The sequence below is a fragment of the Ammospiza nelsoni genome, chromosome 1 (assembly GCF_027579445.1).
Source record: "Ammospiza nelsoni isolate bAmmNel1 chromosome 1, bAmmNel1.pri, whole genome shotgun sequence".
NCBI classification, from domain to species: Eukaryota; Metazoa; Chordata; class Aves; order Passeriformes; family Passerellidae; genus Ammospiza; species Ammospiza nelsoni.
The window spans coordinates 5178129-5204221 of record NC_080633.1 but is presented as its reverse complement, the minus strand read 5'-3'; the positions used below and the strand labels follow the sequence as shown (position 1 = coordinate 5204221).

General features: G+C 43.0%; 1 protein-coding gene across 2 annotated transcripts in view; it reads right to left on the bottom strand.

Annotated features, from left to right (window-relative positions):
- The window catches only part of OXSR1 (oxidative stress responsive kinase 1), an 87262-nt gene that overhangs the window by 39143 nt on the left and 22026 nt on the right, over positions 1-26093 (bottom strand). The window contains exons 3-4 of one of the 2 annotated variants that reach the window (XM_059478654.1): positions 19740-19848; positions 9070-9211 (exon numbers count right to left, since the gene is read on the bottom strand). In XM_059478654.1, coding sequence (XP_059334637.1) covers positions 9070-9211; positions 19740-19848 — 251 coding nt within the window. The remainder of the gene's footprint in view (positions 1-9069; positions 9212-19739; positions 19849-26093) is intronic. The other variant, XM_059478661.1, reaches the window with a different exon arrangement.

The window sequence follows — 26093 nt, the reverse complement described above, 5'->3', positions numbered from 1 at the left end:
AGAGCTTTAAGAGTACAGCAAGTACTTGTTTTCTCCCTGCCCTACCCAGAAGATCCAGGCAGATCACTCTGAGTGCACTGAGGACCTCTTGGGAGAGATAACTCCATCCTGTCACCTGGCATAGGCAAACAGAAACCACAGTAAGGGCTGCATGAGAAATTAAACTCCCATTGCACTTCATTGTAAAAACATTAAATATCTTTTCAGAGGCTCCACAATGCACTCACTAGGTACAACCCCTCTTGATTTTCTGCCCTCCAGTGCTGCAGAAGTGGACTGCTGCTTTAAGTAGAGGGTTTGGGGCCCAAGAAACCATGATTCAAATTTGATTTCTTTTAGGTCAAGTCACTCTGGCAGCTCAGACAAGGGACAACTCGCTAAAGAAAGCTGCAGGAGATCTGCCTGAAATTCACTGTCATCTTGGTTGTCTGAATAGCTGCAGGGTCTGGAAAGATGCTGAGGCAGTACAGAAAGAGTGGCAGACCCTGGGCTAACTGAGTGCAAGCCTCTATTATGAAGTGAGACAGGCAGCAGTGTGTCACATCCCTCACTGTGTCCCTGTCTGTCACACACACACCGTTACCGCAGCCCCAGCAATTTTCCTTTATCTCAGCAAATTGTGTCCAGCTCACACTTCTCACTCCTGTGCCAGCTTTGTCTCTGATGCTTTGGTGCTCTCATTAATTCCTTCTCTTCCCACGTGGTTCAAGCCTAATAGAGATTAAAGGGAGGTGTGGTTCAAGGACAGACCCTGCCTGCCTTGGACTCCACCTCCCACCCATGGCCAAGCCCCCAGCCCAGCAGCAGTGCTCAAGGAACCTCAAGTGCACATCAGTGTAGGGCAGTTGCTCCAGCTAAACCCAAACCCTTAAAAAACAGTTTTCAGACACATCAGAAAACAGCGCTACAAGCACTGGACCTAGGCCTGCCTCCCAACATGGAGATGATCTAACCATACCAGTGCTCACAGCACCACTTCCTCCTACAAATGAGGCCTTTGCTTCACACATCTGCCCCAAAGCACATCACTGCTGTGACATCAGCTCATGGCAAGGAGGACTTGCCAAGCAGCCCACGCTTCTAACAACCTCCAGCAGTTACTGCAAGAGAGAAGCTCCATCTCCAGCTTCATACACCACTTTTAAAGTTTCCCCTATTCTGTCAGAACTTCCCTTTCTTTCTCTTGTATAAGGAAAGGACTCTGCCCAGCAGGCTTTAAAATCAAGCTTTCATATGTTGAACAGCAACTAAAAATGTAACAGGACTTCTTTCACAAATGCATTTATTCACCCTGTCCATTTCCTGACCCTGCTTCCTAAGGACTGCAGTGGGGACAAGGCACAAAGCCCCTTTAACACCTGCTGCATTAAAAGCAACCCACAGAGTGAGCTGTGGAGTCACAAGGTCTCTTCCTACCCCTGGAGGCCCAGATATTTTTGGGACACCCTGCCTTAGTCATTGGTAACAGAGGGAAATTGTCAAGTTATAACGTGGTCTTATTTCAGCATTTCATGTCAAATTCTTTCATGTGGAAGGACATGGGTTTGCTTCACGTGGCAACACCAGTGACACCACCATGCTGCAGGATCTCCTGCAGGTCAGAATATTGTAAATGCAGGTCCACCAGCAAGGGGAGAGAATGATGCATCTGACTCATGTTCTCAGAAGGCTAATTTATTACTTTATTATATATATTATATTAAAGAATACTAAACTATACTAAAGAATACAGAAAGGATACTTACATAAGGCTAAAAAGATAATAATGAAAACTCCTGACTCTCTCCAGAGTCCTGGCACAGCTTGGCACTGATTGGCCAAAGAGTGAAAACAACTCCCAGCAGAATCCAATGGAACAATCACCTGTGGGTAAACAATCTCCAAACACATTCCACATGTGAGCACAACACAGGAGAAGCAAATGAGATAAGAATTGGTTTCCTTTTCTCTGAGGCCTCTCTCTGCCTTTCAGCCTCCCAGGAGAAAAACCCTGGGTGAAGGAATTTTTTCAGAGAATGTGAATGCCACATCAGAATACGTTCCTAAAGCATTCACAAATAGCAATTTCCAAAAAATTACCACATGTACATCACACCAGTTTGAGTACAAGCTGCATCAGGTAGCAGAAGGAACAGGAATGTCTGTGATTCACAGAGCTCCCTGCCATGATGGAAAGATGAAAGCCATTCTGGCAAATACACAACCAATTTGGATCAAATTAGGCCACAAAATATTGACAAAGGGGAGCTGAAAAAGCTCTCCATTTCCCAAAGGCAATCAGCATCCTGCTCTGGAGCAGCAGTGAGTCTGTCTCTGTACACACAAAGTCCAAGGCATTCCCCATGCAGCCAAGAGCTGTCCCCATCTACAAAGTCACCCACAGCTCCTGCTCAGCCATGGCTGCAGCATGACACAACAGGAGGAAGGCAGGACAGCCAGGGCTCACAAGAAACCTGTCAAAAAGACTTCCTTCTCCAAAATCTGTAAGGTGACAGTTTTAAGCATGACCAGCATAGAAAGAAAGCCCTCTATTTAATCCAGTTATTCCCAGAAAATGAAGAAAGCAGTTATAAAATCAGGTATCTGTGCAAGGGAAACAAGTCCTTACTGCACTCCCAATCTCACTTGGTGATGTTTCCAGGCTGCCATGAAGGGATAGATTTCTCTGTAGCAGTTTTTTGTTTGTTGTCCTAAATGTGTGTGGATTTTGTCTAACTTTTGTTTTTTAAAGCATTCACTTTACTTTTTAATATCAAAGTTTTATTAGAACTCCACAAGGCAAGATATAATTCAATTTTGTAAATAAAAACAATATTTTCTGATGCAGCCTTGCAAGATTTTTCTAGTGTGTTTAATATGCTACCACACAAATTTAGGAAGTGGCCCTTTTCTCCTGCTTTACCATAAGACATGAAAGAAAAGACTGCAGTGGTCTGAATAAATCTTAAAGCACCTCTACATATGCAGCTTTTAGGACCTATGAAGGCCAGAAATTCTGCACCAAACCAGGGAACAATTTCCAAAGTTGTCTTTTTGAAGTGAGTTCTATTCACATCATGTATCACCACAGCAGAACAGATGAACAAGACAATTTAAACAATTACTCTGCTGCTGGAGAGATGCTGCAAGAGCCCATATGGGTGACCTAGTCTCAGCAATCTACAGCAGATAAAGGCAGTGACATGAGAAAGATGTCACAAACAGTGTTGTACACGTGGGAATGGCACTGGCTTTCTTCAGAGTAAAAGCTCAGAGCCTGTTACATTTTCACTCAATACATTTAATGCTGCAGACACTGAATGGTTATTCCCCCTGCAAACACATCAAATTCAAATACTCCTGACAATTTGAGAATTGTTAGAAATCACCATTACCTGAGTGTACAGCTCAGTCATGGATCACTGACCAAAATCTGTCACTGCTGTAGAACCTTTAGGAGATCACCCAACCTCTATTTTCCCACTCTTAATCATATTTTTCCTGTTTCTCATCTCTATGTAGCAAAGCAGAGAGAAAAACACAAAAACTCCTCTCCCTTTTATAAAAGGCCAGAGCAATTAGAGCAATTCTACCAGTTCTACCAGTTTGGTTTTCCTTTGGACTAACCCAAAGTTACTTTGAGTAACTGCAGGACACCCAGTGACAAAGTTCAGAGGCAGCTCCAGGGTGTGAGGAAAGGACAGGGGGACAAACACCTGAGTGCAGCAGCCACACCTTCAGGCATCACCCTGGAGCCCACCTGCACCCCTGCACTGCAGGGAGCTCCCAAGAGCTGGGGCATCACCTGGAGCTGCTGCAGGGCCCCCAGCACCCCTGTGATTTCTGCAGCAATGACATTTTACCATCAGAGGTTGAAATCCCAGGTTTTTACACTTCAGAGCAAAGACTGTCTTTATTCACTTTGAGGCAAACTGTCTCCACAGGAGTTATTGTTTCTGGCTGTCTGCAGATTTGGGATTACATCTGGTTTGTATTATCTCTCCACAACCACAAGGAAGTTTCTTTTTTTTAAACAATGAATTTCTGGATGATGCAGTGGAAGAAACAGCCACCAGGAAAGCATGCTGGTTTGCCAAACCACCACAATACACCCCAGTGTGACTGTGCAGAGACTGGGGATTCAGTGCTCCTTGGGCCCTTGACACTGCAGAGCAAGGTGTTTATTTGGGGAACAAATCACCCAGCACAATCTAGAGCAGCCTCTTCTCTTTCTTCCTACTGAGACATACAAGATAACATTTCTATTCTTCTGGCTTTTCAGTTATTTACAAATTAAAGCTCTAGAATTTCTACTAACTACCAACTCTAAAGGTTATTTCTACCCATCCCATACTATAAGAGAGAAAAGACCAAAGTACCAAAGTACACCTCTCTGAATAAAAAATTGCACTTCCCACAGCTAAGCAACAGCCAATTTTCAAATTACTGATGTCCTGACTGAAAATCAAACTGGAAGGTAGAGGTGAAAAGGCTCTGCATGCTGTTATCCATTCCTCAAACCTCTCCTACCTAAGTTCACTTCCAAAACACACTCCCCAAAGCAAGATCACAGCACTGCAGAGAGGAGGGCTGGAAATTCTCCCACAGAACTCCCACAGAAACATGAAAACACACTATTCCAGAGGCACACTGGAATCCAGTTTAACCACAATAGCTGCCAGCATGGCTATCAATGCATTAATCAGCTACACGAAAATTAAACTTGAATCCTGTAGGACAGCCAAGTTCTGCCAAAATGCATCCAACAGCTCCTTCATCTTAAATCAAAAACTTGTAACTGGAGGTGAGCTCCTGCAAAAATCCCACATTGGTGATGTGTATGTGCAGACAGAGAGATGCCCATTTTTCACAAGTTATTTACTCTTAGTATGGGTAAAGAGGCAAAAAATTAAATTGATTCCCTGTCAAAACAATGCTAAGGTCCCAAAAAAAAAAATTAAAATTAACCTATGTGGCATAAAAGCACAGCAAGAATATTGATTCCAGGGTCTTTTCAAAGCCACATTCAAACAGCTGTCCCAGTACCCTGCTGCCCACATTCTGATTTTGAAAAGACACCAAAAACACCCCAAACATTTTGTGTGGCAGCACAGGCTGATCTAACCCAGCATATAAAACATGTTGGTGCTCCTCTCACTCTGTAATAAGTAGAGCAGCAAACAAACTAACAGCTGGATTGCTGCCATGCCAATAGTTCAAGTGCATGCAACTCTAAAGCGCTTCCCACAAAAACAGGACAGAATCACATTTATTGTGCTGCAATAGGAGAATCTGGTTATATTTAAGCAGTGTATTATTTCACCTGGACTAACTAAAATATTCAGTTACACAACAGCTAATCATGAACAGAAGATAAGCTCAGAGATAAAAATAGGGAGAAAGACAGAGAGACCTTGTAACAGTTAATCAGCACGATTCATTTGTCAGCCTGCCATACGCAGCAGCACCTGAAAAAGAAAGCCTTGAAGTTCCCTCCAATCAATCTTTTTAGGCAATAAAACCTCTTGGGTTGGTTTTGCTTTAGTTTTATTTCTAAGTCATTCATCAAACTCCTGCTAATCCCCAAACACACAGAGGAATCAGAGTCTAAATGGGGAAGAGGTACAACATACCCTGAGTGTCACCCAGCCCAGATTAGCCTGGCAACGACCCCTGACAGCACTGTCAGTCCTGTTTGACTTCCCCACAGAAATGAGCCTGAGCAGATTGCTGCAGGACAGCCTCACCCAGGGCTCCCCAGCGTGGCTCTGTGTCCTCAGAGCTCTGGCTGCTGCCCAGGCACTTCCCTCACTGAACATGAGCTGGATCAGTGGCACTGCAAACCCTCCCTGGGATCACCGTGCTACGCAGGAACCACAGCGGGGACAGTAGCAGCTGGCACCAGAGAGGGGACAGAGACAGGCCAGGGAGCTGCCAGCTCCCAGATAAGGCTGGCACTGCTGATTTTGGAGAAGATGGAGACTATTTGTAATCAATTGTTGCTGTGGTGTAGAGTGTTCATGAAAATAAAACTGATTTTGTCTTCCCCATTGTCTTTGCCATAAGGCCTCAGACACTTCCCATCAGCCCTTGCAAGATGAAAGCAAAAAAAAAAAACATCACTTTGGGCAATGTGGGAGACTTCAGCATTTATTCCTGAACAATGGTGTCTATTCAAGTTTCAAACCCGCTCTGGCTGTTAATTAGGAAAGTAAACAAGAAAAAATTATAATTTAAGCCTTCACTAGATATTTGGCTTTCTAATCTCCTCTAGAGAATACTGACAAACTCGCCTCCTGTCCAAAGCAGGGATTTGCACTTCCACACCAAGACAGCTCCCCAACCCTTAATTGGAAGTGCCATGAAGTTCAAGGCAGGCGTAGGCAGAGCAAGATTCAGCAGCAGCAAAATTTTATTAAGCCAGTTTTTCACGTGTTAACTTCATTTACCCATTTAAGATTATGCATAATTTAAAAGTATTGAGCAGCTCCACTGACAGAAATATGTTCTCTGATCTCAGTGGTGATTTACAGCCCCACTTCTGGTCTACAGTGCCCACAAAATTACATTTGGGACCCAATATTCATCATTTGGGCTATGCCACTGGCCTGCCTGTCCAACTTCAGATGTGCTAATTACAGTCACTCACTCATGCTGCGTCTCTAATTTTATCAAGTTGTTTTCTCCAAGGTGTAATATAAGCAGAGTTTGGAGATTTAGTGTAACCAGCTGAACATTTTTTATCTGCTGGATGGCTGCTTGCTTTGGGCTGGCTGTTCCAGGTCTTAACTAAAGCCCTTCAGTTTTGACCCTTCACAGCTGATCCTGCTCTGGCCTAATGTTCACCCCAAGTACAGCTGCCCCACACTACAGATACAATATCTGCACTTCAGCCATCACTTGATGTGCTTTCCTTTAGAGCCAGATACTTGAAGCTGACCCAGGGGAGCAAAGTTCAGTTATTTTAAACACTTCCTCTGAGAGCATCCCAGGCATGGCTGCAAGATTTCCACCTGCCTTTCCCATCAGGCATGGCCAATGTTATGACTCCTAGCATGAAGCAAAATGGGAAAACCATACAGATATTCCTACAGCTGAGGAAAGGTCCCAGCTGCACTGCAACTTCAAACTGTGTTTTCCTCAGCAGCACACACACATCTGGATAAAATGGAACTCAGCATAATGAACTCCATTAAGGAAACATGTTTCATCCTCAAAGGCATGACAGCTTGCTTTGTATCACAGGTAGGAAATCACACAACCTTCCTTCTGTATCCCACTTCTCCAAACTTCCCAGACTGCTGTGCCCAGCACAATGAGATAATCCAAATTCTTTTCTGTGATACAATATTACACAGCTTTTGGAGAACCCCAAAATATAGGGATGAAACACATGCAAAGGGGCTGATGCATAACCACAACCTTAAGCTGCAGCAATGACACAGCTCTGATTTCTTTGCTGAAGTTTGGGCAATGAGCAGGATGAGAATGGTCACAGCAGGTTTGACCCAGTTCAGTTCTAAACGATTCAATATCAATCATATTTTCTTCAGACCAGTAGTTTGAATTTTGTGAACATACTATTTTTGCTGAGTGCAGTAAAAAAACCACACACACCACACACATAAATTTATTATCTCTAATCTTTACCACATTTACTAGTTTTGCTTTTCCACTCCAGCCAGCCAAATGGAGAACCACCTCTCCTCAATACATGAAACATTATGCAGTATCTTCCAAGAAACTGAGATTTAACAGGTTTCTGCTGCTTTAACAGATATATTTCAATTTCACTAGACCAGAAGATAACTGAGTCAGCCAAGCAAACCTACTGCAGGTCACAGATGAACACAGTTCTGTCAATTACTTATGGCAAAGTGAAAACTTACAACCATGTAATTGGCAAGCAAGTTGGTTTATTGCTTTACTCTAAATTCCCAGAGCTGCCTCAAGTCTTATCTCAAAAAACAAAGTTAAGCAACGAGCAACCAGCTATGAAATCAAAACTGGCTCCAATGAAGACAATGATTCTTGTTAAATCAGAATTTCAGTTGAGACTGGAAACTGAAATTTGAGACTTCTTTCAGGGAGAAGAATTCCACCTGAATCATTTCCAACTGTTTCTTTCCTTTTAATCCAAAATAACCTACAAAAGTCAGTCAGTTTGATTGAAACTATGAATACTTCTTGTATTTTCTAATTAAAATAACATTTTGGCAAAAAAATTACCTCTTCTTGTGCAGCTATAAGAAGACAGAAACTTACTCCAGCACAGCAGCAGCAATGCTTATAATGGCATTGTACCAAAGGAGAGCCAAGCTCACAAAATTCCCAAGAAAGAAGAGGCTGTTCCAGTAGCAGTCTGTGGCTGGGATTGTGTACATTACCCACAAGCAATATATTCTATTTTCAGCACATATTTAGGATTGCAAATCTCAGTCTTTTTAACACAGAACAGACCAACTTAGCATCTTCTACTGAACTACACCACACCTTGACACCAGGAGAGAGGAAAATGTGATTTAAAAACACACCCCAGTCAAACACCAGCATAGAAACCCATGGATTTCAGTGGTCTGTCAAATCACAGGCCATTAGTTAACTGGGCTTTGCCTACAGAAGAAGTTTTTCCATTATTTTTATTTCTTTTTCGTTAATAAAATTACTCAAATTCAAATGTTATTATGTTGATCTTACAGTTAACCTCAAAAAAAAGAATCAGAGCTGGAAGGACTTTTTATTAAATTGCTCAACTCTGCCTACAAAGTGCTCTTGGTAATTTGTAGCTCTGCAAGAAACAAAGCCAGTGGAAGTTTTCCAGCTTTCCATCAACTACACTTTGCAGCTGAATGTTGACATTTAGAAAGAGATTCCCTATATTAGAACTTTCAACACCCCAAAATTTACCCAAATTTGGCCTAGTCATTGAATACAGACATAGTATATAGAATACAAACATCTTAATTCCGCATTTTAATAAAGCTCCCACTTTTACTTTCCTCTCTTCATGCCCTCAGCAAGTTATGGGATGAGACTGTGCTCAGCTACTCTGTTTCAATAACATTTTATGACATGAGAAAAACAAAATACCTGTGGATTTGCCCGTTTTTATGCAGGTAGTCCAGTCCCTCCAGCACCTCCTTAAGGATTGTGGCTATACAAGCTTCATCCAAGACACCAGTCTTGTGTTCTCCTTTGGCCACAATGTGCTTGATAATATCCAAAACAGAGCCTAGAGAAGAGTCAAACACCTTAGTTTAAACTAGAAGAACTGATTCACAGTTAAGTGTAATTTATCATTGGTTAATATACAAGAAATTCACTGATGATGGTCAGGATCAGAGTCAGAAGATGAAGCTTTTGCTGCAGGAAAGCAGAGGCAACAAAGAACCCCTGGGGGCAGAGCCTGTAAAACCCCTGTGAACACTGAGAAGTTATTTGAACAAGCAAAGTGTAAAATGTACACACACAACATTTGGAAGGTTTTTAAGTAGACACTGATGCTAGAGCTGGCTTAGTGCTGAGTACTGGAGAAGCTGAAGGGGGAAATGGAAAAAGCAGGGGGCTGCCAGGACTCAAGCTGAAGGTAACAAGCTTGATAAAATTAGACACTCTTTTTCAGCTCCTAAAAATTCTGTGCAGAGGAATATCAGGAAAAATCTCATCTGTTATGGCTGGTACAACCCTAACAGGAAAAAAAAAAAAAAGTGGAAATCATAAAATAGAGAAGAAATGTGGCTGAGTTGTGACAATAAGTCCCTTCTTCACTGTGTACAGAACTGGAATAGCTTAGATCCTTCCCTAGAAGCATGTTTAGTCTCTCTCCCCAGCATGGTGTGAATTACATCATCTTCCAAGACAAACCAGGCTTTAGAGAGCAAAGCACTTCTGCACACTGCACCCAGGAATGAACGGAACCGGTGACTCGCAGCAGCCTCTTGTGCAAGGCCCAGCTTTCCACAGGCACTGCCTGCTGCCCTCCTTGCATTTGCAGCTGCACTGAAAACACTTCTCAGAACTTTTTATTGCTCCAGCATGGATGGCTAAGCCTCTTTTCCAAAGCCTGTGCCATTTAGCCCCTTCAAACTTGGGTTTCTATGGTTTAATGGCTGGATAGGGACTAGAAGGGTTTTTATAGCTATGGGCACAAAGCAGTGTCAGCAGTACTGGGAGGTTCTTCAAGAATGAGAAAAGCAGGCACAACTGGAGAACATAAATTGCAGCTTTGTTTGTCTTTGAACAGGAAACTTAGAGGGAAAGAACATCCCAGTACTAACTCAGCTAGTTTAGAAAAGCTGGGCTCAGTTTTAGAAAAGTTTAGAGAAGTTAATTCTTCTTAACTCACAATCAAAAAAGTAAGAGAAAATTCTTTTTGGATTTAAGAACAGAAACTCTCATTAATGTGGCCCATGGGAGAATTAAAAGTTTCACCTTGTAAATTCCTGAAGCAAGTGAAAAATACAAAAGAGGTTTTTAGTTTGATTTTCTTCTCACCCTTCAGGTTCAGGTGGACAAAAAACTCTTCCTCTTTAACATTTATTTTATTAACTATCCCAACTGAATTTCTAGGCTAAAACAATTGTGCAGATCAGTTTTCACTTAGAAGAGTATTTTCCTTTTGGACTCCCCTACGAAAGCAGAAGCTGCAAGGTTTGAATACAAACACCATGTGCAAAGGCTCATTTTGCACAATTCAAACTGCACAGGAAACAATTACATGGGTGCACAGTGTCCCTTAGCTAGTGCAAAGCAGTATTTGCTGAGCTCATCTAAAAGCTTGCAGAGCTATTTCTCACTTCCATCTTCTCTGGCCCACTGGCACCAGCTTCACCTGGACACCAAGACACCCAGCAAACCCAGTGGAAATAAACTGAGGGATAAATTGGCTGGCCTGAACAGCACCTTCAGCTTCCTCTTACGAAAAAATCTTTGTTTAGTTCAAGATATTTGCAGATGACACAGTCTTAACACAGAAGACTCCAACAACAAAAACAGAAAAAAAACCCAGAGGAAAATGAAAAAAATTACAGAATTGAAGTTACATAACTGCCCCAACATTTTATGCAAACATACTCAGTGTTCAGCCTTCCTTTACCCCACCCAAGCAGAGAAACACTCTCATGTTCAGTGAATTTTGACATGGGTCTTACCCAAAGGCTCCACCCAGATGTAACTCAGGTTGTTTTGACATTTGTTGGACTTCCTGCATCCGAACAAGAATATCTTTACTGAAGAAAGCTAAGATTTCAGATGTTGGAGATGGACCCCTTCACTGAAATTCACCTTTATGTTGAGAAAAGCATCTTCTGTTGTGTGTCATAAGGACTCACCTGGCCTTCAGCCTATCATGTTTTCACATTTAAAGAGTACAAGCTTACAAACTTTGAGGCTTCTTATTCTGGACAAGAATTTCTGTGACATCAAAAAAAATCCCACCAAAGAAGCCCCTCCACATCCACTGTTCAGGTTTTTCCTCTGAAATGTGCCTAAATCTGGAGAACAAACTGTCACTTGTTTTAGAAGTCCAGTGAAAATATGTGGTTCTTCACGTACTCGTTTTGTCCTCTCTCCACCCACGGCTCCGTTAGCAGACTCGGTTCACAAACATTTCCCTTCTTCTGCAAAGGGCTCAGGGAACATGAGGAGGCAGATCATATGGTGTACTCAAATTCATTTGGTCAAAAAATCCTCTATTTAGCCAAGTTAGAGGTTGCATTTAACCCTGAAAGGGGGGTGGAGGGCAGACAGACAAGAGGGCATGCACAGAGGCAGCCCTGGTTGTGAAAAGGCTGATTCACACCCAGGCTATATCTGCTCCCAGTCCTGCCTGACACTTTTTAAGCACATTTATTTTAAAACCACTTTCACATTGAGATGTTCATAGAAGTGGGGGAATTTGTCAGTCCTCTGCAGAAAGAACAGCAAAAAGGGGTCAGCAAAATGCCCACTGCAGGAAACAGCAGAGAAGCAAACCAAGAGCCACCCTTTTGCTGGAAAAAGTGTTCTTAGGATCATCCTCCTTTGTCTGCTCAGGGATTGGCCACTGCACAGCACCATAAAACTGTGATTTTTCCAACTCACAAATCAATAAGTTTGGGAGTTGGCTCTGACTCACAACTCAACTACAACTTCATTAAGCACAGCACCAGGGAATACAGAACAAAGCCAAGCTGCATTTCCCAGCACTGCTCCATGGAATGTTCCAGCATTCTGTCTCAGGAAGCCTGGCATGGAGCAAGAGAAGAACCAAATCCCCAAAGAGAAAGGAGCTGCTTTGAGAGGAGAAGTCATGGGAATTTCACTGTCAAGGAAAACACCTCCTGCTAGCAGGGCAGGATTGGACTGCAGCATGAGGCTGAGCAATCCCATGCAAATTTGATACCAGAGATCTGTCTGTGTCTGTGTGTGTGTGTGACACACTCACCAGGGTAAGGCCTCCCCTGCCTCAGGACACAAATTCCCACACCAACTCCATTAACTGGACCAAGAGATGAGGGAATCAGAGTCTAAAGGGGGAAGTGACTGTTCTGCACAGTGGCCTGTTCCCAATCCAGCAATACAATAACTGCTAAAATTAACTGGAAACTAATGCAGCTGAACTGGAACCAGGGCCTAAACCACAGCAGAGGATGTGCTTAACAAACTGACCACACTGCTGGGAAACACCAGCATGACTGCACAGACTGCCAGCTCCTGAGCCAGCTTCAAACCAGTTCAGGAGTAACTGGGGAAGAGAGAGCACATCCCAACACAGCTGGATCTCTGCTTAAATACTGTTTCACTATGGATTTGTGCTCCATGTGCAAACTGCTGTATCTCACTTTAAGACAGAACCTAGTGGCCAGAGGATGAGGTTCACACTGAAAATAAGGCTCCCTGCTCTGTATTAACAGTTACAAGATTTTCAAGGAGAAAACAAATCCACTACAACGTTCCAGAAAAGAAAAAAATATCTTTGGCTCCTCTCTAAAATAAAACCTCTATTTTAGATAATGCTATGAAGCACTCTGGTGTCTATTATACATGGCATTAGGTTTGATTACAACAATTCCCTCATTATTTTTCTCAATAAAAATTCACAAGTAGCAAGTATGGACCCAAAGTACAGGAAGCTGAATCCTAAGTCAGAGAAAGATATAAAAAAGAAATTAAGTTTGGCTGAGACTGACTGGAAAGCTCTTCCAAGCCCAGAAGGGTCACGTACCAAGAAAAGACAAAACAAGACACAGAAAAAAGGGTCAGAACTGGAGTCTAACCATAAATATAAATAATGCTGTCATTAACAAGGATGTTTAAAGAAAGCTGGTGATGAGCAACTGATCTCAAAGCCCAACAGAAGACAAAGGAAAGCAGACAACATTTAGTGATTGATATGGAAAAAACGCAGCTAAAACAAATTCCTGCCCATCAAATACACACTGTGCAGCACATCAACAGGAAGCCTCAGAGATACTGTGCAATCTGATAAAGCATTTAGCATGGCCTGTCCTTCATCATCCCAGTGTCTCAGTGTGCTCTGACACCAATGCTCATGGAACTGCACCTCCTCAGCAAAGAGCAAGCTCTCAGTGCACACTGTACAGCAGCTGAGAGGGAAGTGGCTTTCTGCTCAAACTCACAAGTTCCCACTTTGCTCCAAAGGCTGCTAATGCTGTAGCTCCTAAGGACGAGTCAGAAGGAATCTGTACACACTCACCCTCAGCTGAGAGAGCCCAAGCTGTAACTGCTTGTAAGAGAAGGACATTCATGTTTTGGATATTGACACCAGGCAGACCAATTGCAATGGACAGTCCTGGATCCCAGCAAAAGCAGTCCTGACTTGCACCCCACACACATCCAGTAAAACTGACTCCTTCAACACCATGAATTGTGTGAATTAGCAAAGATATCAGGTTACCTATGGTGACAAAATGAGATTAAAATTCCAGGGTTCACCACCTCACTGTTGTGGCCCTGCATCACTTCCAAAGCCATGCTATAAAATGGGATCACTGCAGTAACTGGAAATCCAGTTTTCCAGGCAGGGTGGAGACCAAAGAGCCAGGAACTCCTTGAACCAGCTTTGCTGCTGCAGAAAACTTCTGTGTAATCACACCCTCGGGGCAAGAAGTCCTAATTGTTCCACTGATTCACTTTCAAACCACCACAAACACTGAGGCTTCCTGTTCCAAATCCAGAGCATGATTCCTTGACCTCACCTACACCAGCAAGCCAGTGGAATAGTATTTAGGAAGCCTGTTTCTGACGTTTCTCCTCAGCAGAGGAAGAAAACATCCACACTCATCAGTGACACTGCTTAGGGCTCCAGCACACTGGGGCTGAAGCGGAGAAGGGCATGAAAACCTGAGCAGAAAGGAAAGGTTGTTTGGAACAAGATCAGAGATAAATGCAGGAATATTCCAGCTGGAATTTTACATGCCCCCAGAGGAACAAAAAAATGTACAGCAGAGCTGGTTGCTATGGGAACCATATCTTGCATGTTATATTATAACTTAAGTGACAGAACCAAGATACACTTTAGGTTCAATGCAGTGAAAACTCCTCTTTAACTTCGTCTAGGAGGCAGAATGGGAAAATTTAATTCTCTAACTTCCAACCTGGAAAAAACAACAACAACAAAATAAGCAGGTAACACTATCTGCATTGATTGGCCATTTAGAGGCCTGGCACAAACAGGATTGGAAACAGTGCTGGGGAATCACCACACAACTTTGTGAGAACCAAAATCTGCCCCAAACCTGACAAACACTGATGCTGAACAGGCTGAACTTTGAGAAGGGGGAGTTGGCAGAGTCACTGCTGCTTCTTTCAAGACATCTCAGCATTAGCCAGTGGTCTCAGTGAGCCTGGATGTCATTAGAGCCAAGAATTAAATCTGCACCTTGTCAGTCTCTGGCAAACAGATGAAAAAATGCATAAGAAGGAAGAACTGTTTGGATTCAGTTCTTCTGGGACTGAGGAATACAGATACAGCCAGAGAGTAGCAAAGTAAAGGAAACAAGTTATACAAAACAAAGGAAAAGACATTAACCCTGGTTCAACCTCCTCAGAGGAAAGCTAAGGAAACATCCACTTCTTGCCTCCTTCCCCCCAGGCATGTGCATGGATGCAGAAGAAATATGGGAAGATTAAGGCAGAAAACAAGATAATACAATAAAGGGAGCAAAACAGCCTGTTGCTGTTGTGATCAAGACATTTCGAGGAGAAAATCTGAACACAAACTAATTTTTCATGCTTTTCTTATTACAGTTAGGAGTGGCAATGTACCTACACACATTGCATCATGTACAATCCCTGCCATCCCCTGCTTCTGACTTACCCCATCCTTAATTGTTTGAAATTAAGTTGTGTTTCTACAAATAAAATCAAAATCCCTCCAGATGAATTAAAAATAGCATATCTCTCTCCTAAGAAAATAATTCAACATAAGCACAAAGATTTCTAAGGGCCTGTGGTTTATGCTTTGATCAGAACTCTCTGTTGGAATTAGGAGGAGCCAGATCAGAGATTAACACAGCAGAAGCAGAACAAGATGTCCTAACTCCCTGGTAGAGAACTAAGATTTGCCTACCTCTTTTGGTCTGACATTCTGAACTTCAGATCAAAGCGTGAAGTAAGAAGTTGATTAGCTAATCTTAAAAACTTTTGGAAAATAAAAGGTTTAACTATTTCAATACAGCAATCTCCTTAGCAGATTTAATCTTAGAGCAGAGGGCAGAATATCCAAGAGTCCTATCTGGAAATGTTTCAGCATTTAAAGGATTTGCACAGTTGAAAAATATTTTGGAAGTTTTATCTGCTGCAGGCTAGGACAGGAAAAATTGTTGTGTGATGTAGCAAGTCACCAGGGGCAGCTGTTTCATAGAAGCAACTGTTTTATAGAGTTATCCACAGCCATGGGTCACCTGTGAAATGAGAGCTCTTGTTAAAAGCAGGGAGAATTTAGAAGAGCAAGCAGGTCACAATGAGTAAAAGCACAAGAACAAAAGCACAGCTGCTCCTCTTCCTGCTAAAGGAGTTTGAGAGCAGGACTGGCTTCAGCAGGCTTTAAAAAGGCACGAGTAAAATTCCTGAGAGGAGAATGCCAGGGAGGCAAAGAGCAGATCAGCAGCTGTCTAGAAATAGCCACTGGATTTTAGTTTGGAGTCTGGACTCAAAGGCTGGGGTGTCGAGTTCATGCTGCTAAGCTTAGAACCCTACAGAACTCCCAGCATTAGAGAAAAGGCTCTGCAGCTTCTAATGAAGGGAACAGAAAGAGCAGGCACCTGACAAAGCTGACACAGACACATCACCAGCCAGAGAGAGGCTGTCAGTAACTGCACACAGCAGCAGCAGCCCTTGTCCCCACCACTGCATCTCATCACAGCCACGTTTGTGCCATCAGCAGCTCCACACCTGCTCTGGGCTCAGGGCTGCCAGCTCACAGGGCTCTGAGCAGGGGCTCCCACCAGCCTGCCTGGGCTCTGATGCTCATCAGCTCCCCAGGGCTTCCTCCTGGCTGCTGACAACTTGCAAATATAGACATCTCCCATTAGCAGAGTACAAATAGTTCTGTTTCAATGACAGTGTCAGGCAGGTAATTCAGGACCTTTGAGGGCACCCTCTGGATGTCAGAGGAGCAAGGCACTGTTAGACAACTGTAATTTGTGGATTTAAACAATTTTCCCTTAGAGACATCTCTAAAACACTTGCATGTATGACCAGGTTAGGATTTTAACAAAAGACTGCAGCCAGAAAATAAGCTAAATTACACTTACAGCAACAACAAAAAAGGTTTGCATTACAGATTGGCTGTCTTGTGGACTGTTTGTCAAATTAATAAGGTCACTGTCTGTAGGCTGAAATTAAAACTAGTTTCAGCCTGAAATCACACACCAGCACACACTGACAGAAAAGAGGCAGTAAAATTCTGAACTTTACCCAGAATAAATTATCATGAACAAAAGCCATGATCAAAATACAGAATGGACATCAGAATGTATTTCATATGTACTTACTGAGATTGGGATGTACAAATCTTTTTAAATAGCTAAACAAAATGTAAGTGTTAGGCTGTACTCTATTTTGGGTCTGTTTTGGTGCAGTTTTGTGTTTGTTTGTTTTGGTTTTGTTTTGGGGGGCTCTTTCTTTGCTTTTGTTTTCTGGTTTAAAAACCAGCTCAAAGGTTTTTCCTGTTGAAATCCAGATCATTATTTTTCCCACTGGATGACAGATGACTACAAAACAAGCCACTTTATTACCGATAAGAACTAAGCTGGAAGGAATGAGAGGCAGTTTTAGAAGTGTCTCTCGTTACATAAATCACTCAGCCTAAGACCAACTGAAAATAGGCTCATTAAAAGTGAATGAAAAAGCTCTTCAGTCAGAAAGCTCCAATCACAAGTTTCTTCCCCCATCCTTAAGACTGTGCTGCAGAATCTGCCTATGAGAGCTGAGATCCCTGAAGCACAGATATAAAAAAGTATGTAGAGAAGTAAAAAGTATAGAAGAAAACAGCTGGAAAATACCTCACAAGGTATCCTCCTGCTTAGAAAGTGAAAGGTCATTCTCAAAGTCTTTCTATTTACTTTAGCAATTCCTCCAGCCTTCAAATGATTCCTCTTAAGTGAGAAAATGTAACACTGACTCTCAGAAATGTTGAGGAAGGGAAGAATTACACTCTTACTGCTGTCTTCTATGGAATGACCCTACTCTTCAACATATGCAACAGAATGAGAAGCAGGGAAATTTCCTAGCACTCCTTAACTGCAAATCCCCCACTAAATGCCAGAGCTGCACAAGGGTCAATTATCAGGCTGAAGAACATAAAAGCCCATTCAAAGGGAATATTAAATGAGAAGCAGGTCATCATTCACACCAGCAACAGGCTGGTTCTGAAGCAATAATTATTTTTCCAGAAATTTTCCAGTGTATTCGTTACATCTGTGTTGCCTTGATAATGATGGTCTGACTTTTCCCCAGCTTTACACAAAAAAAAAAAAAAAAAAAAAAAAAACCACAAAAAAAAAAACACAAAAAAAAAAAACACCTCCACACACAATTGAGAACAAACAGAGACAACATTTGGAGGGTCAATGAGGAGCCATGACAGAGAACTGCTGTGAAGTGATGGAGGCAGCTGTGCATTTTCTTCAGAGAGGTTGTGTACTCCTGGAAAAGGCCAAACCCATTGGTGCTCCTCTCCAGCACCCCTGAAATGCCATTTCCTGGTGTTGTGGAAACTTTCCCATAGAGACTCTTTCTATACACCCAGCAGCACTGCTTGCTCTGAGCTGGCAGGGGATTCTTTTCCACACACAAACAGTCATCAGTGCTTTAATGACCTGTCACATGTCCCTCTAAGGAAACACAGGGTATTGCTTAGTGACACATGAGCACATGAGACATTAAAAACCCTTTAAGACAGACTTAAGGCTGGCATGGAGTTTGATTTCTTCCAAGAGAACTGCTAAAATTCTCTAAAGAACACCTTCAAAGAGACATGTTTTATGGTCATTGTTGAGCTCTTGTGCAAAATGCAAACAGGTTTAGCCAGATTTTTCCACATCATCTCCTGGCATTTTACAGTCCACAAAACTAAGCCAAGAACAGAGAAGCCAGGTTGGATTTTTTTCAAATCTAAGAAAATAATAATTTTTCTTTTTCAGTTCTCAATTCCTGTTTGCTGCAGTGCCAGGAAAATGAAGTCTTCCTAAAGACAGGCCCAGGATTTAGCAACAGCACTTTGTGTTAACATCCAGAACTTGAGTCCATTTCTTGTCTCAACTGTAAATTAAACAGGGATCCTGGAAAATATTATGACTTCAAATAAAACATTACTGACACAAAATTTTCAAACTCACTCTCTCAAAAAAAGTTGTTTCTCCAGTGTCTGAGAGAATAAATCCAGAAAAGGGAAGTTTTGCTGGCTCTGTGTTAAGCAGACAGTGATTTTCAAAAGCCAGTTAGGTGTTGCTACTGATGGACATAACATGATAAGTTTTTCTGAGCTGAATGGGTTGCCATCAAATATTATTCACACAGAATGGCTGGGAAGATTCCTGGTGGGAAGGGACCTGGGGGTGCTGGTGACAGTGGCTGAACTCAGCCAGGAGTGCCCAGGTGGCCAAGAAGGCCAAGGGCACCTGGCCTGGGCCAGGGCAGGGATTGTCCCCTCTGCTGGCACTGCTGAGGCCACACCTCAGATCCTGCAGGCACTTTTGGGCCCCTCATGACAAGAAAGGCTTTGAAGGGCTGGAGTGAGTCCAGAGAAGGGAACAGAGCTGGGGAAGGAGCTGGAGCACCAGGAGGGGCTGAGGGAGCTGGGAAAGGGCTCAGCCTGGAGAAAAGGGGGATCAGAGGGGACCTTTAGGATCTGCAGAGCCCCTGATAGGAGGGGACAGCCAGGTGGGGGTTGAGCTCTGCTCCCAGGAACAAGCAGTAGGACAAAAGGAAGCTGCCTTGACTTGCACCAGAGGAGGTTTGGATTGGATATTAGGAAACATTTCTTCATGGAAAGGGCTGTTCAGCATTGGGACAGGCTGGCTGGGAGGTGGTAGAGTCACCATGTGGATGTGACACTGGGGACAGGGTTTTAGAGGTAAACTTGGCAGTGCTGGGGTAATCATTGGCCTTTCTGATCCCAGAGGTCTTTACCAACCTAAACAACTCTACAATTCCTAATTCATGGGTGGGAACCCTAAGAGGTAGAGAAGGGAGAGAGGAAGGAGGGAGGACAGGTTTTTCTGCTGCCTTTAGGGTAAAGAAATGTGACCACTCACCTCCACTGAGTAACTTCATCACCAGCCACAGCTCATCTTTCACCACAAACGATGTGTAGTAAGATACAATGTTGGGGTGATGGCACTGACTCATGGCTTGAATTTCTTTCTGTAGAGAAAAATAAAACATCAGCAGTTGGACACAGTGGTAATTACTCCTCAGGCACACAATTATCTTCTCAAGACACAGCAAGGGTGCAAAGAAAAAGGATACCTAGAAGGTAAATGTAGAAAATCCAGAAATACTCTAAACATTCAGGCTCCATCATACTAGAGCCAAAAGGTATTTTAGGATGTTCTTCCTGTCTGTCTAGAGAAAGAAAAAGTTAACCAAAAAACCCATGGCAAGGATATCAAAGTGGTGGCAATCAAAATTCCTGCACACAGCTACAATGGAATATTCCCAAACATTCACTCTGTTTGTGACCTAGGAAGTTCATGCTGACTTCTCCTTTCAGTAAAACACTCTGCAACAGATGCTTAATCTGTTGAAGACTATCGTTTGGATGAGAAAGGGAAATATTGGCCTCTGGGGAAAAAAGGCCTCTTATTCCTAAAGTTTGTTCCCAGCAGGAAAGCAGATGGCTCAGCTCAGTTAGGGTGAAGGCACAAAGGACAGCTGCATCCTTTGTCACGCTGGAAGAGGAGAGAGATCATTTTGAGATTACAAAGTCAGTAGCTACTTCCAGTCCAGGACAATATGAAATATGTTCAGATGTTAAATTGTTTTGAGTTTTGACCGTGCTTAGTCTTAGTTTTGGTTATGGAGGGAACAACACAACAGAAAACATTGACTGATTTCGTTATGCAAGCACAAATCACCACTTTGGACAGAAAGCCTCCCAGTTTCTTGGCTGTCCATAGACAAAAGCCATCCCCTGAGCCAAGCCTGGCACCCTGCACTGCACCCAGCTGAGCTTCTGTGCTTCTGCCAAGTGCCCCAAGCTGACAAATTGTGCCCACCCCAGACACTCATCCTCCCATCCCTGAACTTTGCTGTCAGCTGCACCATTCCTCCACAGGACACCCAGGAGGAGAGCAAGGCCCTTCACCCCTGATCCTTCCCTCCCTCTCAGCACAACACTTCCCTGGGATGAAGTACAAGAAAGAGCTCTGAGGAGAACTCACCCGTGCCCAGGACACCCCACAAATGCAGCACATGTTCCTCCTGCTCCTGCACAAAGCTCTGCTTGTGACTGAGCTCAGAGCAAAGCCACTGCTTCCCCTTGGCAAGGCCTGAGCTGGCAATCACAGCTCCAAAGGAACAGGCTCATGTTGATTTATCCACTTAGCACTGCTTTTCAGGGAGTAGGTGCCTTTGAGGAATCCAAAGCAATTGGTTCCTCTTTCTGCTTCCCCAGGAGAGGCACCAACTTTCCAGGAAACTTAACAAGCAGATTAAAGAAGAATCCTTCTAAACAGGAAAGGATATTTGAAGAGGAATAAGCTATTCATCTCCATGTAGCATACTCTGACTAAAAAACACTCTGTGAAAATAAATACAGCCTCAAACAATATATTTTGCTTACTTTGACAGCTCCAGCTCCCTTCCTTGCAAACTTTCACTTGTGTCAAGTCATTTTTCACAAAGGAAATAAATCAGCAACTTTGGAGTTTTCTGTGGTTCTCTGTAGTTCTCTCTCTGACAATTAAAATTCACTACACAGGATCAACTGGCACCAGAGGAAACCAAGGTGGAAAGCAGCAAGCAAGGGCTGGTAATCCATCCCATCAGCCAGACCTGCCCAAATCCACCACTCTCAGAGGAGCTGGCTTTGTATTTTCTCAACTAAACTGTTCAAAATATTTTGAAGCCGTTCCCTGGGAGATCAAGAGAGTAATATGAGAAATGTATACAAACATTGCATATTTAATATATATTTGTGTATGCTACTGGAGTACAGGAGGCAATGAGACAAAGTCTGGACCAAGTTTACTTAAGATCCTAGACCTAGATTAGATTTTTACCATTTAAGCAGCCCCATACTACAGAAATTTCCAGGCATTTGGTGACAGTTAACATTTTATTATTATTTTCTAAGAACTTCCTCTCTCATTCACTACCACAATCTTCTTCCTGGGCTGGGAAACACAGCTAAAAAAAATAGCTGATATCTGTCATGTGCACCAAAGCATAAAGAGGGAAAATAAATAATCACAAACCTGATGTGTGCAATTAAACACCTCTGTCAGCCAGTGGATGTATAATACAAGCAGATTAATCCATCTCTCAACTGTGTAGCACAGCTCTGAATAATTAATTGCATCACAGCCCACGATTTTCAGTGTTTTTACATTATTACCAATCAGAAGGAGCAGCAGCCAGGCTTCCCTCCCACCCCCAAACCCCCATTTCATTTTCAGCATTTTCCAGGCTCATCTCACACTGGCTACATCAAAGCTTGGTTCCTGCTCTCCCCCAAAGAAGGCACCAACATCCTGAAAGCTCAGCCCATACAACTGTTTAAAGTGATAGTGGCAAATCACAGGGGTTTGTGGTTAAAATGCTTCCTGCATAACTGAACCCAAGCCAGTCCTACAATCCAAGCCATCCACAGCCTGCTGCAGCAGTGCCAGTGCAGGGGCTGAGGGCTGCAGCTAAAGCAGGGATCCCACTCAGGGATCACTGGGCAGCTCTGCTCTAAAACAGAGTAGGAAATGATAAAATGCAGCAAAACAGCCATTTTGTACAGTAAGCTCAGCTTTAATACTATTGCCAAAGCTTTTGGGAGAGTTTGCTGCTCTTCAAACACAACAGTCACAGCAGGTAAAGGTTTCCTCTTCCCACCTCCCTAATAAGATTGCTAGCCCCAGATAACAGAGCTACAACTGTGCTTCCCATATTTTCCCCAGCATCAAAATGGTATTGGAAGACTGCAAATAAAAATCTCAGTGATTTGCACACCTCTGTAATAATTTATCTGGGCTGCTCTATTCCCTGTCTGCCAGCAGCCATGGGTCACTTGGTACAGACCCCCACAGATGCAGGGGGTGAGAAGCAGCTCTCCCACCCAACCCCCTCACCCTCCATGGCCTCAGTGATGAGAGACAGCCCTGCTGCCAATTCCCAGAAATTCCTCTGCTTTCTGCTCAGCTGTGGAGAATGAACTCCCGACAAAAACAAGTCTAGACACAGGCAATGGTTTGGAAATGGTTACATGCTCACCCAGGGTGAGATATTTTTAATATCTGTATTGTCAAATACCAAAAGCAAATAGACTGGGATTAGCTCTAAATGCCTCCATGGCTTCCATTAAGGGTTCTAACAAATGTTTTCAGTACTTCTACAGGCAATAAAAGAAACATTTCAAGGCTTGCAAAACAGTCATAAAAGTGCAATGAAGTATAATCTAGAATCATAAGCAACCTATTAGTCTCCTGTAAGTCAGACATACTTCTGGAGATCAGCTATTTTGGAGGAGGGTTTATTTGCCCAGTGACACACAATTGAAGTTGGAATTAATAGGAGCAGGTAAGGCTGTGTTTTAGCTACCAGCTCAAGTTTCCTAATGGTATTTTCTTTTCACATCACCACCTTTTACTCTGTGTTTATCTGCCCCTGAGGCTTGCTTCAGAGGCACTTGCTCTCAACTACCAGGATTAAAATGATGCTTTATTTAGTTTTACTTCCTACATGTTGACATGAACTCCAGAGATAGCAGAGCAGCAGAGTGCTTTCATGTGGCTACCTGCAACTTCAGAGGAGTCCAGAGGGCTGCCAGCATGGTAACCCTGTTTGAGGGGAATCACAACCATAGGAGAAATGGGGAGGGAAAGCATGGCTGGAGCATAAAACAAAGCAGGTCAGATGTGATCACCCCTTGAAAGCACCAATGCTCCAACTATGGCTGGCAAAGATCTTATGCCATGAGATTTCAGCTGGGAGATAAGGCATTAAAGCTGCTCTTCATCCTTTTAAAGCAGGATTTAGAGCTCCAGTCCTATAGGCAGCCACAACCATTCACATTCTGCTCCAAGAGAAATTTTAACAGTTTAGCTAAAAGGTTGTAAAACTGACAATAATAATTCATTTGCCTTTTGAGGTGGCAACATAACTAAAATAAAACCAAACCCAAACATGTTCTTCTATCAAAATTAACTCAATAGATATTTTTAAGAAGGTGGGGGAAAGCACAAAATCAGAGATTGTGATTCAGCTCCCACTCCTTGGATTATCCAGTTCAACCCCTTGCCTTAAGTGCTACAGGAGCTAAACTGGCACGAGTAGAGAGGAGTTAGATCAGCCCTAGAACAACAGTGGAAAAGAAACAATTCTGAAAGGGATAAACCCAGTTCATCCATTAAGTAATCTTCAGTCATGGGAACAAAATAGTGCCATGGCAAGTCATTCAGCAGTTGTCCATTTTAATGGCTGCTCTTCAGCCTCGTTCAGTCATTCCTTCTTTCAAAGTCTTCATCATTAGTGACAATGTACTGAAGGAAGCAGGTGTTCCTGAACTGTTGTGGTGCAGCAATTCCTACATGGCCATTTTTTATTGGTTTCAGCCCAAAGGCAGATGGGTGAGTGGCTGCCTCCTCTCACAGACACAAGCCAGCCAGCTTTGCCCACATCCCAGCTAACCCATCACTGATCCAGCTGTTCAGATCAATACCAGAGCTTACAGCTCAGCAATGCTTTCAGTGGGATTAGTGCCCACAGACAGCTGCAAACTCTCTGAAATTCTTTACATGCACCCTCTCATGCTCATCCACTCCAAGAGAAGGATGTTCAGGATTTCACCCACCATTAATTCTGACGTTCATAGTGAACTTTATACAAAAAAAAACAAAACAAAACCTAAACCAGTGCAGTAATTAAGACTTCTGTTGTTGCTGCTTTGATAAACAATACAACCAAGCTGCACCCAGCACAGGTTTAAGCCTTAAGCTGCAATCCCAACATGCAAGGAACGTGTAAGTCAGCAGATCGAATAACCATGCACAAACCACATATCATTTATCAGATTCCCTGGCACTGACACTTGGGCACTTCTTTTCCCTGGAGCAAGCATGAAGGTCTCAGGCCTGGAAATGGAATGATAATGGCAATTCCCAGCAGATGACAGGCATGGATGAAACATCTGTACTACTTCCACAGCAATCTGCTGCTTTGTCCCCAACAACCTTATAGTCTGGTTAAACCACAGGTAGGAAGTGCTCCATCAGATCAAAGGCAGCTCAATATCCTGTCCAAGTCTTCAAAAGAAGGTGTAAAAACCCTATAAAAAGCAGTTACACAATTATCTGCCCAGAGGGTAGACTTCTGACTAAGCCTGGGCAGTTAACAGTTGGCTTATGATTTAAACCAGGGGAGTTCATAATCCCTTTTTTAAATCCTATCTAATTTAACCTTCTCAACTATAGGTTGATTTATTTAATCTCATGCAATGTTTGATCTCCATGCTATTGGCAGCAAGGTCCCTGGGTTATTTCCATGAAATTCTAAAGGACATTTCTGTTTAACTGCAGCTCAGTTTGTTCCCTCAGCCTCCTCACCTGCCCTCTGGCCACAGCACTGAAAGAGCAGCACCTTCACCTCTTGTGTGCAGCCTGCCAGGCCCAGGGCAATCCGTCTGTGGAGCAGGGAGAATTTGCAATCTTTCCAGGAACAGCAACACCACATCTCCCATGCCCTTTCCTGAGCCTGTCTCCTGTTGAATCATCCTAGGGAATAAACAGGCAGCATTTCCCCTAGCTGGGAAAGCCCAATGTGAAATATCCCATAGCTTCTGTTTCCCTCTCTGCTGTTCAACATTGCTGGTAACTGCTAAGCTGACAAGCCACGTCATCTGCTACTCATGGAGAGAAAAGTCTCCATCTGGATGAAAGAAAACTCAGCTTTAATTACATGAAAATGAAGTAGAGTTTGTAGGACAGAGGGGGGATTTAAGGCCTTTCAGATCAGTAATTCTTTAAAACAAGAAAACATTTATACAAGAAAAAGGTTGGAAGCATGGTTATTTTGAGGCAGATGTTACACCACTGTTTCAAGGATTGGCAACCAGCATCCCACAATGGAAAAGAGAGCAAAACACAGCTCTGAATGGTGTGCAGCTGTGAAATACAACACATGAGCAAGCAGACTGTTTGCAAACCCACACCAGTGTGGTTGTTAACTACTGTGGGTTGCAAGACAAATAAAAAGTGGAACTTCAGCAATAAATCAAAAAGTCCAAGACCATTTGTAGACAACAATACATATATTTGTATTTGACCACCTCTCCCTGCACTCCACTCCCAGTCACACCCCTGAGCAAGAATCCCCATAAGCTACACTGTGCTTTTCTGTCAGCTGAATCCCACAGGCAGGCTGGGAGAGATCTGTGAGCATTCAGAAATGTACAGGAAAAAAGC